This window comes from Gekko japonicus, unplaced genomic scaffold (genome assembly GCF_001447785.1).
Source record: "Gekko japonicus isolate JY-2015 unplaced genomic scaffold, Gekko_japonicus_V1.1 scaffold359, whole genome shotgun sequence".
Lineage (NCBI taxonomy): Eukaryota > Metazoa > Chordata > Lepidosauria > Squamata > Gekkonidae > Gekko > Gekko japonicus.
Genome location: NW_015166431.1, coordinates 642,266 through 660,061, shown reverse-complemented (window position 1 = coordinate 660,061; position 17,796 = coordinate 642,266). Strand labels below are relative to the sequence as shown.

Genomic DNA, 17,796 nt, shown 5'->3' with positions numbered 1-17,796 from the left:
CTGCCGCTGCAGTACAACCTCTATTAAGAATCCATTAGCACCTTCTGTGGGGCTATTAACACCCAGTTGCTAATTTCTTTTCCTCCTAGGCTTGAAGAGCAATGTTTTAGAGTTCTGCAAATGTTCCAGGAGCTTCACTCAGCGTGCACTTTGCCTGCGTGACCTTCCCTGGGAAGCTCTAATGGAGCTTGTGAGAAGCTGCTGGAAAGCTGACTGCACCACTGCAGTCATGGAAGTCTGGGTCCGAGGCGAGGCTGAGCAGGGTTCACAGAGAACAGTGGCTAAATGGACAGAATGGCTTTGCATAAATGCACCATCTCTGTGTTTCCTGCATTTGAAGAACAAAGTTGCAGCACTTCTGAATTTTATTGCTTTTATATTTAGCATAAACCATTATACAAATGTGTCTAATAAGTCAGATGTTACAAGAACATAGTACAAGTAGCTTTTGTTACACAATTAACAAAAGGAAACGATTTGTTACAAATGCACTTCATATAAGAATATTTTTATACAGAAAATAGGTCTTTATACAATTTACAGAGAGCAGTTTGATTTTTGTCTCTTTCTGAACATTCTAGATGAAAGCGTAATGCTTTTCCGATCCATTTAATACAGTAGGTCAAACATCAAGATAGTGTCATCTCGCTTTAGAACCACACAGGGCTGCTGAATAGACACGGAACCTGAAGCGGCAGAGACCTCCGTGATCGTTTTCAATAAGCAGACCATTCAAGTATTTAAAGACTCTCTTTCAAAGAGTTAGCTGTGAAAATACTTTGTATTTTTTCCCGTAAAACTAACACCATGAATTCACGTCAAGGTACATTGGTGAGAACCTTAACAAGGCAGCATTTTGCTGTGATTGTAACAATCAGCTGACTTAACACAGGAACAGTTCATGGTAGTAGACCACACCAAACAGCGGTATTTAACCTATGCTTTCTGAAAACATGAACCCCCAAACAGGATACTGGATTAATGGCATAGAAGATGTAACATATATACTTAATTTTTCCAAAATCAGTTCCTCTATAAAGAAGATTTGGGACATGGGAACACATACAGTAAAAGGGCAGCACCTGAATGACAGGTGCATGGCTACACTGCAACCCTTTACTTAACGATATTGAGTAGGAACCAGCAAAAGAGTTACGAGAAGGAGGTGACAGAGCTTGCATGACTCTCCTGATACTTGGAGAGGACTTTTGGAATAAACGGCAGGGTGTCAAGGGAAGGGAGAGAAAAGATCTACTTTATCAACTTCTTCTGTGGGCTCTCATGTGGGATCCAGCCCACAGAACACAATCCAGCCCAAGTTTGAGCACTTTTTAAACATTCACATCCATTTTAAGGGAAAAGATTTAGGCATGCACTTAATCTCTCCACTGAAAGGCATGGGCTTTGTAAAGGCTTAAACTTTTCCTGGGTTGTGGACACATTCCATTTTTTGCAGAGTTAATCTGGAACTCACAAGAAACATGAACACTGAATTAGACGGTGAACTGGAACTTAGTTATGAAGTTTCAGACTTCAGCGCACAAACTAGTTTCTAGGAAAGAGAAAGGGAAACCCAAGTTCTTGATCAGAGCACTGCAGTCACTTGTTTTGAAGGACTCACACTGAAGAATGTTTCAGAAGTAGTGGCTGCATGGCTATGAGCTTTTCCAATGCTTAAGGAACTCCTTTGAAAGGTATTCTGGAGCTAAGTGGTTTCCAGACCATAGTCTTTGTAACTCAGCCTTTAAGCCAACACTGCCAAATGATTAGCTAACTTGAACAGTGTCTTGGACACTGTACCTTATTGCTCAACAGTGTTAAGTTATCAAATGGCTCCCACCACAAGTTTCTCTCCCAAACGTATAAAAAAATGAAGGAGATAATGCATTTCCCTACCATTCATTCTGCAGCCCAAACAGTGGAACATACGACAGAGAGGCAGTCAAGAATCACATTGTACTGGGTCACACAAACAAGAATGATTTTTTGTTTTTATTCCAGTGACTTTGCAAATTCGGCGTAGTCGATGTAGCCATCGTTATTCTTATCATCATCTCTCAAGACACCGTCAATTAAGCTAATGAGATCCTCTTCTTTCATGGTCTGGACATGGTCACTACCATCCTACAAGAAAAACCAAGAAGGATGGGTCTTGGCAAAGCAGGTGGCTCGTGGATGCACCAACATCAGAAGTGGCCTGGCCCCTCAATACCATAGCCTTGGGAGTTGCTTTGGGAGTAGACCACCTCTGCAGTGGCAGCTAGAAAACCAGTAGCAACAGGTGGGAAGAATTCAGTGGGCCATGACCCATGAGCTACGATACATGCATCAGTTCCTTCAACAGTGGGAGGGCTTAGAACATAAGAACATAAGAGACACCAATGTTGGATGGGCCTTTGGCCCATCTGTCACACTCTGTCACACAGTGGCCAAAAATACCAGGTGCCATCAGGAGGTCCACCAGTGGGGCCAGGATATTAGAAGCCCTCCCACTGTTGACCCCCCCAAGCACCAAGGAAACAGAGCATCACTTGCCCCAGAGCCCCTATCTATACCTTGTGGCCAGTGTTCCCTCTAAGCTGAGTTAGTGTGAGCTAGCTCACAGTTTTTTAGCCTCTGGCTCACACATTTTTGTCTTAGCTCAGGAAGGATGGCTTCAGAGCAAACTGATTTATGCAGTTGCCAAACTGCTTGCTCACAACTTTAATGCCAGTAGCTCACAAAATAGAATTTTTGCTCACAAGATTCCACAGCTTAGAGGGAATATTGCTTGTGGCTAATAGCCACTGATGGACCTCTGCTCCATATGCTTATCTAATTCCCTTTTGAAGCCGTCCATGCTTGTAGCCGCCACCACTTCCTGTGGCAGTGAATTCCAAGTGTTAATCACTCTTTGGGTGAAGAAGTACTTCCTTTTATCCGTTCTAACCCGACCGCTCAGCAATTTCATGGAGTGCCCACGAGTTCTTGTATTGTGAGAAAGGGAGAAAAGTACCTCTTTCTCTACCTGCTCTATCCCATGCATAATCTTATAAACCTCAATCATGTCACCCCTCAGTCGTCGTTTCTCCAAGCTAAAGAGCCCTAAGCGCTTTAACCTTTCCTCATAGGGAAAGTGTTCCAACCCTTTTATCATTCGAGTTGCCCTTTTCTGCACTTTTTCCAAAGCTATAATATCCTTTTTAAGGTGTGGTGACCAGAATTGCACACAGTATTCCAAATGAGGTCTCACCATTATTTATATAGGGGCATTATGATATTGGCTGATCTGTTTTCAATACCCTTCCTAATAATCTCCAGCATAGCATTGGCCTTTTTTACTGCAGTCACACACTGTCTCGACATTTTCAGTGAGTTATCTACTACAACTCCAAGATCTCTCTCTTGATCAGTCTCTGCCAGTTCAGACCCCATCAATGTGTATTTATATATAGGATTTTTGGCTCCAATGTGCATCACCATGCACTTGGCCACATTGAACCCCATTTGCCATGTTGACGCCCACTTGCCCATCCTTGACAGATCCCTTTGGAGTGCCTCACAATCCTCACTGGTTTTCACCACCCTGAACAACTTCGTATCATCCGCAAATTTAGCCACTTCACTGCTTACTCCTGTCCCGACTCCGACGGTCTGGGCCTCTCCTCCCCGCCTATGCTCGAGCTCCACCCGGCAGTTTGCCCACTTACTGCGGGCAGCAGCCTTGGGAAGATGCCGCAGGGCTCCAAAACAGGCAAGGAGGCAGCCAACCGAGCTGCAGAGAGCGGCGGGCACAGCGAGCACTCGGCCGCGGCTCGGCCCCTTCCCTGCAGAGCCCGGCCCCGTATACGTGGCAGAAGGGCGCCCCCCCAAGAGGCACCACCATCACCGAGGCCCACAGGGCCATCGTGGCCTGATGATGGAGGCCGTTCCGCGCCAAAGGCCTCCACGCCCCCTGCTCCGGGCGGGGGCAGAACGCCCCCGCACTTGGCAGAGCGTCGGCGTTCTTATAGGGAGGCGGAGCCACCCGAGATTGACACCTCGGTGTCCAGTCAGAAGAAAGGGAGGGTTAGAGAAGGGGATAAAAGGGGAACAGAAAGGGAGGCCAGGGAGGAAGAAACGGCAGAGCTGAGGGTGGAGACGGGTTGACCAGAAGTCGGAGGGAGAGACGACAAGGCGGACGTTTCCTGGGGCTCTCGCCAGGGCTCGCGCTTACCTTCGGTGATGGAACCAGGTAGCCAGCCCTATTTCTGAGGCCTCCTGTTCCCCTTTAAGAAGGGGGACGACATTCTCCGGAACGGCGTCTGGGGTGCAAAGACTACCCCCTTCAACAGGCGGGGGCGCCACAACTCCCAACTCCAAATCATTAATGAACAAGTTAAAAAGCAGTGGACCAAGTACTTCTAGTCTCCTGGCCCCACTGGAGGACCTCCTGATGGCACCTGGTGTTTTTGGCTACTGTGTGACAGAGTGTTGGACTAGATGGGCCATTGGCCTGATCCAGCATTGGCTTCTCTTATGTTCTTATGTTCCCTCAAAGCAGAGGGAACTGTGTTCGCTTTCTCCCCACTTCTTTGGCCTGCACTCTCTAAAGCTCCTTAGCAGCAACCTTACAGGTGATTAAAAAGTTCAGCCTAGTGGCGTAAGTACATCATATGAAGGAGATTCAGGATTGGATCTTCTGCTGTATTTTTAAGAATGACAAGCAGGAACAGAAAAGAGGCAGCTTGAATCCTCTAGAGTGTTTCCACAAACAGAAGGATTTCTGCCTGTGGCATGCCACTTTTTCACACACACCCCAGGGATGGGTACCTGCAGGAACAGCACTTTGGAGGGCATTTTGGGCTACAGCAGCAGGTGAGAAGGTCATGACTCCATGCAGAAACTTCCTACGCCTGGAAATACTGGAGGATGTACCTCTTCTTCCCCCTAATGTAGCTGATACAGTGCAAAGGTCCCAATTTCTAGCAAGAGTACAGAAGGTGGTGGAATTAACTCCACCCCTCAACTCCAGTCCAAATTAGGGCTGCAGCTGCTTTTAAAGTTTAAAAGATGTTGAGAAATTCAGTAATAGATCTCCCACCTCACAAGTAGTTCAGCCCTAGGATAGATTCTTTCCAAGAACAAATTCCAAAATGATAGCTTGAGTGAGCTAGCAATTTTTAAAAAAATGCAAAAATGTTACACAGCTAACACACCACACAAGATAGGTTATCAATTTGTACATCGTTCTTGGCTGTTGCCAATAACCATTCAGATTCCCTGTTAAATGGCAGTCCTCACCTCTTTATGTACATGAGATATGGCCGTTGCAAGTTCTAACCCATCAAGCAAATTGTTGCCGTCGTAATCGTGCATCTTGAAGTAATGAAGCTGCAGTTCTTGTGGTGACATCTCAGATTCTGGTTTATCAATTACACCATCTAAATCTTCCAGGATGTGGCTGAGAAATAACATGGTAACTGTCAAATAGACACTCAGACATCTGACCTGTTCTTGCTGATGCCTAAATAACTGTTTAGCCCAGCGTTCTGTCACCTGCCAGATGCTTTTCAGAAGCTCATGAACAAGGTAAGGAAGCAACAGTCATCCCCCACCACCACCCAACACACACATTTGGTATCCAGAGAGATACTACCATTGAACATCCTGGGTAACAGTCACTGAAAACCCAAAACTACAAATTAATTAAATACTTAAAAAAAGCCATTAAAGTTAGTTGCTGCCATCACATTGCTGCCATCACATGTTAAATCATGCACTTTGTTAAGAGCTTCCCTTTTCCTATGCAGAATTTCACTTGATGTTCCTGTTTGAGAGTTAGATAAGGAAAACGTTTCCCAGTCTACATGGTTCATAATTGCATACACTTCTATCATGTCTTGCCTTTTTATCCTTTATCTATCTTTAAACACTCTTTAACTAGACGATTCACTTATTCACACTTCCTATGATGGCAGAAGGAAACTACAACAGTATGTAAAGCACACTTCAAAATATACATAAGGAGCTAGAGAACTGCAGCAAATCTGCACCTACTTACTGCAGTTCAGCAGTAATCTGCATGCTATGTTGTGAAGACTGACATCTATAACTTGTACTTACTAATCTTATTGGGAAGTTAACTACCCCCAATTTGGGAACAATTAGGCTTGAGTGGGTTTTTTTTTTTTAATTGACCTGGGGGGACATTTCTGTCATCACATTTTCAAATTTTTCTCTGCCTCCTCAAGTGTTAAAATCTCCCTCCTCAATACAAAGTTGTAACTGCCAGGATGGCAATATGGCAGAGTGTGGCTCTGTGGCAGAGCATCTGCTTTACCTGTAGAAGGTCCAAGGTATAACCCCCCCCCAACATCTCCAGGTAAAGGATATGGGGCAGAAAGCATTAGGAAAGATCTTCTCCTGCCTGAAACCGCTGAACAGCCACTCCCAGACAGCCTAGAGGCAACACTGAGCTAGAAGGACCAAGGATTTGACTTTGTAGAAGGCAGCTTCAGCACCACTGAAAATGTTCTGTTGGAAATGCTAACTGAAGGTCAGGCTCAGCATTTAGTCTATGTCCATGCACAGTACAGAATACGTACTCCTTATCTTGTACCATGTTCCTATCGAAGCGCCCAGTTCGTTGATGACTCCCATCTGTGTGGTCTTCTGCTGAAGAAGAGATGAAGGAAGCCAGTACCAGGCAGCAGAGAAAATATATCCTGCAAGATCGTGGTTCTAGCTTAATATTCATGTTCCTGATGAAAGGAGGAGGGAGAAACCACACACACACTTTATCTAAAAAGAATCATGCAGCAAATAACATGTGAAACTAAATATCTCCCAGACACCATTTTAAAGTAGATCAAGTAATGTTTATTTAGAAAATGTATATGCTGCCTCTTCAAAGAGCTAATGGCAGCCTCTCTCACAGTAAAACTGTGCTATAAAATCTTAAAATCACAGAATAAAAACAAGCCAGAGCATAAAAAGAGGCAAACACCCCAGCATACAACTGCTTAGCATGATCTTCACAAGACTTCCTCTTAGAAATGGAACATAAAGACAACTAAAAGGAATGTTTTACCCTGGCACAAACTCCACTGCTTTCCCAACACTAAAGGGATATTCTATCGAGTCCTGCACCATATTTTTTGGCCTCACATCTGAGGCGAGAACTGTGCGAGAAGCAACCTGAAACACGTTCTGCTTTTTTGTGCTGTTTGTGGCACCTGGTTGCATTCACTGCTCCTTTGATCTGCTGCTGTTTCAGCACAATTTTTAAAGCTTCTCTCTCATTCACTCTGTGTTCCCAACCCACATGGGGGTCACACAGCTAGTCAGACTTGGCACAAAGTTCATTCTGAATCCTCAGTCCAGCTATAGTTGCGTGAGAATGAGCATCTGGATGCACATGGAAACAGGCATTCAAGGACATTTACACTGTGGCAGTTTACTGCAGCCAGACTATTAAGATGTGCATTTGGGTCCATGCTCTGTTTTGGGGCACTGCAGCAAGTTCATTGCTTCAGCATGATGAAACGGGTCACCGGCCTCATGACCAAGGCATCCGAAGTGCCCTCTGCATTTCCCACTCTACTTTTGTGGGTGAGAAATCACCAGCATTGGGGGAATACGCTTCAAGGGGTGTGAAGACGTTCACAATAGTTATTCTCCTAGTTTGCATCCCAGCAACCCCCTACAGAAGGATATCATAGGCAGTAGCATCAAAAAAGCCACAGAGGTCTGGGAGAATCAACAGGTTTGCACTCTGCTGATCTTTCTCCCAGCATACAACTGCCATGGCAACCACCACACTAGTGCCAAAACCAGGCTAAAAACCAGATTTGAAATTGATCTCAGTAATCCACATAATCCAGGAATACCCAAGCTCTCAAAGTACCTCAGCAACTTGCTCTAATCAGGATCTGACTCAACTATTTGCCTCCAAGGAGAGCTTCCAACAACAGCCTCCTGCAGCCACCTTTGCACTGCAACAGCAGCATCCAAATCAGCGTGGATACAAGGATGCAAAGATGCAATGTGCTTGGCAAACCTGTCACAGCAGGTTCTATGCGATATGCCTCAAAATTAGCATACAACAAGCCCTCATTACTGGGAACGAAGATACCACACAACTTGGTGAGTACCCAGTGATTGCGTCAAACTCATTTCTTCCTGCCACCATGATCACCACAGAGTGGTGGTCTAAAATGAGCTCTAGCCTCAGGATGAGTGTTATTTATTTACTTGATTCATTTATAGGCCCCCTTTACCGCTGAGACTCAAAGCAGATTACACAGCATAAAAATAATGTAATTGAATAGCATGAGACACCCATACAACTTAAATAAGACTATGGTCACACACAAAAACACACCAAAGTTATGTCATAAAATGACATAAATAATGCAAAGAATGGAAAGTAGAATCTAATGTGGTTAACAGCAAGATAGTGCATATAATAAACAGAAAGAACAGACTACAACCATATTCCCTTTATAAAAGCGCCCTCCGTTTGGTTACACCACAGCCGTATTCCCCTTTCCAAAATGCCCTCCTGAACAATTCTGTTTTACATGTATGTTTGACCAAACATGTATGTTTGACCAAACGGTAAAAAGGAAGTAAAACAGTAAAAAGAAGCCATCAAAAGATAGAGGAGGATTATAAAATGATGAATGCATTAAAGATAGCAGCTAGACAAAAACACTGTGTCGTAATAGGTGATTTTAACTACCCACACATTGATTGGGTCAATATGTGTTCTAGTCGGGAAAAAGAGATTGAATTTCTAGACACTCTATATGACTGTGCTATGGAGCAGATGGTCACGGAACCTACCAGGGGAGAGGTGATCCTTGATTTGGTCCTAAGTAACACTCAAGACCTGGTGAGAGATGTAAAAGTGATTGCACTGCTTGGGAACAGTGATCATAATGTTGTTGAGTTCAACATTTGTATAAATAGGGAATTGGCCAAAAAGTCTCACACAACCACTTTTAACTTTAAAAGGGGTAATTTCTCTGATATGAGGGGACATGTGGGGAGGAAACTGAAAGGAAAAGTAGAAAGGGTCAAAACAATTGGGGAAGCTTGGAAACTATTTAAAACTACGATCCTAGAAGCTAAAAAAAAATATATCCCGCAGGTTAGGAAAGGCACAAACAGGTATAGGAAAAAGCCTGCATGGTTAACAAACAGAGTAATGGAAGCTGTAAAAAGTAAAAAGAATTCTTTTAAGCAGTGGAAAGCTAGTCACAGTGAGGCTGATAAAACGGAACACAGGATATGGCAAATAAAATGCAAGTCTGTGGTCAGGCAGGCAAAAAGGGAATATGAGGAGCATATAGCAAAAAACGTAAAAACCAACAATAAAACTTTCTTCAAATACATTAGAAACAGGAAACCAGCCAGGGAGGCAGTGGGGCCCTTGGACGACCAAGGGGTAAAAGGAGTATTGAAGGATGATAGGGAAATGGCTGAGAAGCTAAATGCATTTTTTGCCTCCGTCTTCACTGTGGAAGATGAGAAGTGCTTGCCCACTCCAGAACCACTGATTTCAGGAGGGGTGTTGAAAGACCTGAGTCAGATTGAGGTGACGAGAGAGGAGGTCCTAAAACTGATAGACAACTTAAAAACTGATAAATCACCAGGCCCAGATGGCATACATCCGAGAGTTCTGAAAGAACTCAAATGTGAACTTGTAGATCTCCTGACAAAGATATGTAATCTTTCCTTAAAATCTGCCTCCATTCCTGAGGATTGGAAGGTAGCAAATGTCACTCCCATCTTTAAAAAGGGTTCCAGAGGAGATCCGGGAAATTACAGGCCAGTCAGTCTGACGTCGATACCGGGTAAATTGGTGGAAACCATTATTAAGGAAAGAATTAGTAGGCACATAGATGAACAAAACCTATTGAGGCAGACTCAGCACGGTTTCTGTAAGGGAAGATCTTGTCTCACTAACCTGTTAGTGTTCTTTGAGGGGGTGAACAAACATGTGGACAAGGGGGATCCAATAGATATTATTTACCTTGACTTCCAGAAAGCTTTTGATAAAGTTCCTCATCAAAGGCTCCTAAGTAAGCTCAAAAATCATGGGATAGAAGGACAAGTCCTTTTATGGATCAAAAACTGGCTAGTTCATAGAAAACAGAGAGTGAGTGTAGGTGGGCAATTTTCTCAGTGGAGGGTGGTAAGCAGTGGGGTACCGCAGGGATCAGTACTTGGTCCACTGCTTTTTAACTTGTTCATTAATGATTTGGAGATGGGAGTAAGCAGTGAAGTGGCTAAATTTGCGGATGATACAAAGTTGTTCAGGGTGGTGAAAACCAGTGAGGATTGTGAGGCACTCCAAGGGGATCTGTCAAGGATGGGCGAGTGGGCGTCAACATGGCAAATGGGGTTCAATGTGGCCAAGTGCAAGGTGATGCACATTGGAGCCAAAAATCCTAAATATAAATACACATTGATGGGGTCTGAACTGGCAGAGACTGAGCAAGAGAGAGATCTTGGAGTTGTAGTGGATAACTCACTGAAAATGTCGAGACAGTGTGTGACTGCAATAAAGAAGGCCAATGCTATGCTGGGGATTATTAGGAAGGGTATTGAAAACAGATCAGCCAATATAATAATGCCCCTATATAAATCAATGGTGAGACCTCATTTGGAATACTGTGTGCAGTTCTGGGCACCACACCTTAAAAAGGATATTATAGCTTTGGAAAAAGTGCAGAAAAGGGCAACTCGAATGATAAAAGGGTTGGAACACTTTCCCTATGAGGAAAGGTTAAAGCGCTTAGGGCTCTTTAGCTTGGAGAAAAGACGACTGAGGGGTGACATGATCGAGGTTTATAAGATTATGCATGGGAAAGAGCAGGTAAAGAAAGAGGTACTTTTCTCCCTTTCTCACAATACAAGAACTCGTGGGCACTCCATGAAACTGCAGAGCGGTCGGGTTAGAACGGATAAAAGGAAGTACTTCTTCACCCAAAGAGTGATTAACACATGGAATTCACTGCCACAGGAAGTGGTGGGTGCTACAAGCATGGACGGCTTCAAAAGGGAATTAGATAAGCATATGGAGCAGAGGTCCATCAGTGGCTATTAGCCACAAGGTATAGCTAGGGGCTCTGGGGCAAGTTATGCTCTGTCTTCTTGGTGCTTGGGGGGGGGTCAACAGTGGGAGGGCTTCTAATGTCCTGGCCCCACTGCTGGACCTCCTGATGGTACTGGTATTTCTGGCCACTGTGTGACACAGAGTGTTGGACTGGATGGGCCTTTGGCCTGATCCAACATTGGCGTCTCTTATGTTCTATGTTCTTATGCCTTCAGTTTGCAAACCTAAATGAGGTGGTTAATGATAGGACATTTTAGAGGTCATTAATTTGTTAAGCTCGCCATAAGTCAGAAGCTACTTTATGGCACATAATACACACAACCAAACAGTTTTTCTCCACCTACTGTACCTGCAGCTTTGTCACCCCAAGCTTCCTAGAATACCAGGAAAACAAACAGGCTCCAGATGCTGACAGAGAATGCTATGGGGCAACAGGATCAACAGCCCAGGCCATGTGATAACCCACATATCAGTCTGACTGAACTGCCTCCTTCAAGGACAACTCAAGAACTATCAGAATACATCACTCTGAGGATGGACCACTTTAAACCAGTCTCTGCCCTTGCAGAAGAATTGGGCCTTTTATGAGTCTATGTTTCACTAGTTAGTAAATGATTCGTATGTCACCTTCAGCATTTTAAAATTTTATAAATTTTTGGAAACGCAACTCTAAACAGATGTGAGTAGCAAACAAGTGGGAATTTTATAGCCAAGAGCACCCTCACTTCCTTATGCTTTCTACTTCCGTCCGATTTGCTTTCCACAACCACACTGAACCAGTAATGAAAGGTCACTCAGGATGCTCAAGAACATCAAACAAACTATTACTGATAAATCAGGCATCAGAGTCCCTCAGTATGACAGTCTGGCTACCTCATCTGCTTTTACCTTCATTTTAAAGTGGCTGGCTGCAGCCCAAGCCATGGATATGCATTCTTAAACTATTGATTTTAGCAGAAGTAAAGTGTCTGTAACTAGGAGCTGCGGCTTTTAGCTTTAGCTACAGTTCTGGAGTGGTTTAAGCTATGTTTCTATGATAGTCAGGGATACGAGGCAAAGAATCAAGGTACATCTCCAAACCAATAGGAAATATTTGAGTTCAAATAATTGAACTAATATCAAGTTTATTATTGTAGTACATTTAGATTAATTCAGTCTGTCATATTTCAATGTTTAGTTTTTGACGATACAATTATTTCATCATTTCCCCACTTTTTTATTTTATATTGTAAGCAACACTGGGCACAGACCTGTTTATTTTATCCTTTTCCTAAAATGATAACATGCTTTTACACATGCCCTACAATACGAACTGCACCTTTTCAAGACGTGTAATCCTGTCATAGTTTGCTTTTGCTATCACTGTGGCAAATTTGACTACAAAGAGATAATTATTAACTGTCCTAATACAGCTACAAGTGGCAGTCATTTGCTCAGAGACAAGAGTATGAACAGGCCTTTAAAATTCCTACATTTACCTTTGGTTGACTGAGTAATGTGGTTGGTGTGTACACAAGTAAAACAAACAAACAAGACAGAAGATAACACTGTGTGGCAATAACCTTTAAGATTAGGCCATAATTAAAATTTATGTATGGGATATGAAATTACCCTCCAACTCTTTTTATTCCACCCCCCAACCATGGGTACAGCTATTGTTGAACATTACATCTGCAACTTATAAAGGAGTTTGGAGGAATTATACTGCATCGGTATTTGGCTACAATAGTATCGCTTGCCTCATGCAAGAGTTTAGCCTCATAACCTCCCTGGGGTGCAGAGGACACGTTGAAGCCATTTTAATATGGCAGGGACAAAACATGATGTGAAAACTGAGTGATAGTAATGCTGCTTGTTTCTATTTACTTGCATCCAAAGTTGTGATTTTACAAGGCATGGTCAACAAAACATATGAAGTTCACAGTCAGCCTTACTTCCATGAACACTTATTTTACAGTCCTCCCTTCCATGTTTTAAACTAAGGATCTATACAGAATATTTTTTAAAAATAGCTTGCTTATACTACCTTTGGCTGGCAAACAAAACACCAACAGGTGGAAAACATCATCATAACACTGAGAAGGATGTTTTTAACCTAAATATTACACTTACTTTGTTTCCACCAGTCAAATATTCTAAAAAACAAAACACAAACCTGGATATCACCCAATTCCCCAGAGATTTTGTAGTACACCATATTAAAGCACGTGTGAATCATCCTTCCATTAGACGTCACACCATATTGTGAACATTTTTATACTTCACCATACTTTTTAAAAGTGAAGTATGTATTTTAAAAGAGTTTTTGCACTTTCCTCGGGCAAATATTACCAGAAACTGAAGTACAGTTTTCTGAAATAAAAGGAAGAGGGAGGTAGACTTTCATTAAAACGAGTGTCTTGCTTTGAATTTTAAACGTTTACCGGAATGTTTTTGGGATGTGCTATTAGACTTTCCTATTTTCTTTTTCGTTAGCCGCCACTTCCAACGACGTCCGGCGACGACCGCAGCTTACCGGTGCCTGAAATAAAGCCGCCGCCTCCTCCCCGGCTAACTCAGAGGATCGTCCCTTCCAAACGACCAGGCAACTGGGCTGGACTCAGAGTGCGGTGTGGGAGAGGACGAGTGAGGGCTCCCGCACCCCTTGCCACTCACCCCCGAAAGAGACCCTCTTCTCTGTGCTCCTCCCACACCGACCAGCCTCACCTGCTCCCAGGATCACCGTCTGGTGCCGCTACGACGTCTTTCTCAACGGGTAGCGGTGTGAATAGATTTGTACACTCCAGGCCACCATCCCTCCTTCTTCATGTCACCTCTGAACCCTGTACGTGTCACTTTTCCACGCCCCCCTCGCGGGCTATTGGCTGGCCTTCCCTTTGGGGTTCGACGTGGAAGGAAAACCCGTCCAGGTGGGGTGCTGGTGCCACGCCCCCTTCTCCTCCTCGAGGGACGCGACCCCTCCTTCCTCATGACGTGGCTCGTACCTTGGAAGTCTACGTTCTCTGTCTTTCTCTCTCTCTCTCCAATGCCGTCGTCGAGGAAGGGCTTCCCTGTCTCCGCCTTATTACTACGAAGCCCTTCCCGTTTTTCTACTGTTCCCGGCAGGTCTGCTAAGAAACAAAATCCACGCAATAACTTTTTCCATACGAAACGCGTGCAAGCTTTCGAGTCCCTCGGTTGCCAGCCTCCAGGTGATGGATACGGATCTCCCGGAATTGCAAGCAATATCCACATAGAGATCAATTTCCCTGGAGGAAACAGCAGCTTCAGAGGGTGGACAATATAGAATCAAATTCCCTGTGAAATCCTTCCCCTCCCCACATTCTGCCTTCTCCGGGCTCCACCGCCAAATCTCCGGGGATTTCCCAACCCAGAGCGGGCAACCAGTGTTCCCTCTAAGCTGAGTTAGTGTGAGCTAGCTCACAGGTTTTTCGCCTCCGGCTCACATATTTTTGTCTTGGCTCAGGAAGGATGGCTCCGGAGCAAAGTAATTTATGCAGCAGCCAAATCGCTGGCTCACAGCTTTAATGCCAGCAGTTCACAAAGAATTTTTGCTCACAAGACTCCACAGCTTAGAGGGAGCATTGCTGGCAACCCTCTCTGGTGGTGTTACCTGCTGAGAGGCGCAGACTTGCTGAATCGCTGTTGACTACCTGACTACCGAATTATTTTATTGTGTTGTTCGGCACTCGTCTTGCTTAGATTGGTCCTTGATTGGATAAAAGATGGGGGTAGACTCAGGAGTGCATGTCCTCCGGTTGTTCACCCTACCACAGAGAGGCTTCTACCTGTACTTTGGTTGTGTGATCATATAACCTTGGGGCTTGTTTCTACAAAGGGTTCTCTGAGTAAAAAGAGCATTTTGTGGTTGCTGAACCTCTCGCATGTTTATTCAACAACAAGCCTTTATTACGGTCATAGACCAGTATAATAGAAGACAGATAAGTACAGATAGGGGAGCAATAAAATTATAAAATATTATGGCATCTAAAATTATAAATAAGAATCTAAAAGTGTTAAAATACAGACATGATAAAATCAATATTAAGATCAGAAATTAGATTTAGGCCTATCTGTACTTTATTTCTTTCCTAGTTTGGTATGCCAACCAACCAAATTTGGCAACCATCCTAGTCAGCTTTTGGTTATCCCCTGCCAGCATAGTTGACAAAAGTATGCTTCTATTACGACCTGGAAAGGAATTAACTATAGGCTTGATCAAAACTTCCCTAATGTTTTGATATATAATACAATAAAAAATTACATGTTCCAATGTTTCGTCAGCTCCCAACCCACATATACAACTTTTCCTCTGTGTTCTAGTATATCTCGCCTCCATTATGGCTGAGGGTAAGGCGTTGTATCTTAATAGGGTAAAAATTCTTCTGTGGTTGCAAATATCTAAATATTTGATATAAGATCTCAAAGTTATCTTATTAAGTGTACTTACATCAAATACAGGGCTCCTAATCCTACTCACGTCCATCTGTCGTTCAACATCTATCTCTGTAAATACTTACTTCTACCAGCCTCCTGCCTGTTGCTTTACGGCTTGTTTAATGGAATTTTTTTTATTTATTTTTTATTTTTACATGTGACTTATATACCGCTCGTAACCCCTAGCGGGTCTCAGAGCAGTTCACAGGGTGCTACCTTATAGTAGCCAGTAATCATAGTATGGGAAAGGCCAGTGGATAAGAAAATCAGTTTTAACCAATAATGAAATGCAGCAATCCACAATCTTGCCTCCACCGTGACCAGGCCAGCCTCTAAGCGGATTGCAGCATTTGAAACACTTGGTGGAACTTGAAAAATAGCTCTTAAAAATTTTGATTGCGTTCTTTCAAGTAAGGTCAAATTTGCCAGGAGGGACAAAGGAGCTCCATATAATAATTGGGGTAAAACTTTTATAGTAAATAACTTAATGGCAGCTTCGCATGTTTATTCAAAAGTAAACCCTACTGAGTTCAGTGGCACTGGCACTCCCAGCTAAGTGTGCAGAGGATTGCACCTAAGGTATGGATCATGGCAATGACAACACAAAAAGCTTTCTGCTTGGACTTTCCACAGGCCGAACATCTCATTAAAATCTGCTGCAACCTCTGCAAAGCATCTATGTGTGCTAAATTTGCACACTTAGCATACTATTCACAAGGGCTACAGATTTTTGGTGTGCAAAGTAGGCACAAGTAAGGGTTTTGTGGGTTTAAGCAAGACCCTGAAGTTGTACAAATTGCATTGCCAAAGTCATGCTTAAATCAGGCCAGGATGCAAGCACTGATTAGGTTTTCCAAAGGAATATCAGAATATCTGATAGCTACCCCCACCATTTTATTTCTCATCTTTCTTTTACTTCAGTTTGCTTACAATATGACAGCTTTGGAGCACTTTAAAGGCTACATAATTTATTGTGGGATAAGCTTTTATGTAGGCCCTGACCTGACCTGGATAGCCCAAGCTATCCCAGTCCCATCAGATCTTGGAAGCTAAGCAGGGCTGGCCCCAGTTAGTATTTGGATGGGAGACTACCAAGGAATACCAGGGTTGCTACACAGAGGCAGACAATGGGAAACCACCTCTGAACGTCTCTTGCCTTGAAAATCCTACACAGGGGTGTCGAACTCATTTGTTATGAGGGCCACATCTGGCATAAATGAGACCTTGTTGGGCCAGGCCATGTGTGTCATAAAATTTAATGCCAGGTAGCGGAGATACAAATATAAAGGACACAAACACAATTAAATATTTTTTAACTTTAAATAAAACATGCTTAAAACACTAGCCCCCTTGCAATATTTTGTCTCTAACAGTCTCTGAGAACTGACACCTCTTGCTCTGAATAATTGCATCAAATTGTCTGTGCTGTAGCAATCTTGAGTATGCTGTTCAGGTGTGTATCTGTACACTGCAAACCTACTTTTTTTTTTTTTGGCCCTCCGAAGGATTTTTTAATTGCTTTTCTAATAACTACAAACAGAAAATTAGGAAAGGGAAACTACAATCTAAGGGAGAAAGTAAAGAAAACCCTTTAAAAACCCAAGAGATGGTGATCATACATACATTTGCAAAATTACCTTTAAGCTTAAACACAAGTTAACTTTCATTGAAAATGATCATCTATTTAGATATTTAGATATTAATCAATAATTCTATTCATAAAAAGACTGTAAAAAGATATACAATATACTTGTTTTAGATACTCCAGAGTGTGCGGCAGTTGGTCCCCTTCCTTAGCCACGAAGACCTGGCCACAGTGATCCATGCGACGGTTACCTCGAGGCTAGAGTGAGACTACTGCAACGCTCTCTATATGGGGCTGCCTTTGTCGCAAATTCGGAGGCTCCAGCTGGTGCAGAATGCGGCGGCCAGGCTGGTTGTTGGTGCCTCTAAAGGGGACCACATTCAGCCTGTGCTGAAAGCGCTGCACTGGCTGCCTATAGCATTCCGGATTCGCTTCAAAGTGCTGGTGCTTACCTTTAAAGCCCTATATGGCCAGGGTCCGGCATACCTGAGGGACTGCCTTTCCCCATATAGGCCCCAAAGAGCACTTCGTTCGGGGTCACAACACCACCTAGTGACCCCAGGCCCTAAAGAGGTCAGGCTTGCTGCCACAAGGGCCAGGTCTTTTTCGGTGGCGGCTCCTATCTGGTGGAACAAGCTCCCGGATGAAATCAGGGCCCTGCGGGACCTGTTACAGTTCCGCAGGGCCT

The 17,796-nt window shown here is 43.6% G+C and overlaps 1 protein-coding gene across 3 annotated transcripts; it reads right to left on the bottom strand.

Annotated features, from left to right (window-relative positions):
* Positions 1 to 1,841: 1,841 nt before the first annotated feature.
* MCFD2 (multiple coagulation factor deficiency 2) lies at positions 1,842 to 13,889 on the bottom strand. 3 transcript variants are annotated; one of them, XM_015411854.1, is made up of 4 exons: positions 13,602 to 13,889; positions 6,567 to 6,722; positions 5,263 to 5,422; positions 1,842 to 2,124 (listed from the first exon to the last, which is right to left on the bottom strand). In XM_015411854.1, the coding sequence occupies exons 2-4, from the start codon at positions 6,716 to 6,718 to the stop codon at positions 1,993 to 1,995; spliced, it is 444 nt and encodes a 147-aa protein (XP_015267340.1). In that variant the 5' UTR covers positions 6,719 to 6,722; positions 13,602 to 13,889; the 3' UTR covers positions 1,842 to 1,992. The 3 variants fall into 3 exon arrangements, with proteins under 3 accessions (XP_015267340.1, XP_015267341.1, XP_015267342.1); XM_015411855.1 differs by having other exon boundaries at positions 13,793 to 13,889; XM_015411856.1 differs by lacking the exon at positions 13,602 to 13,889 and adding an exon at positions 13,510 to 13,564.
* Between the last annotated feature and the right edge of the window lie 3,907 nt (positions 13,890 to 17,796).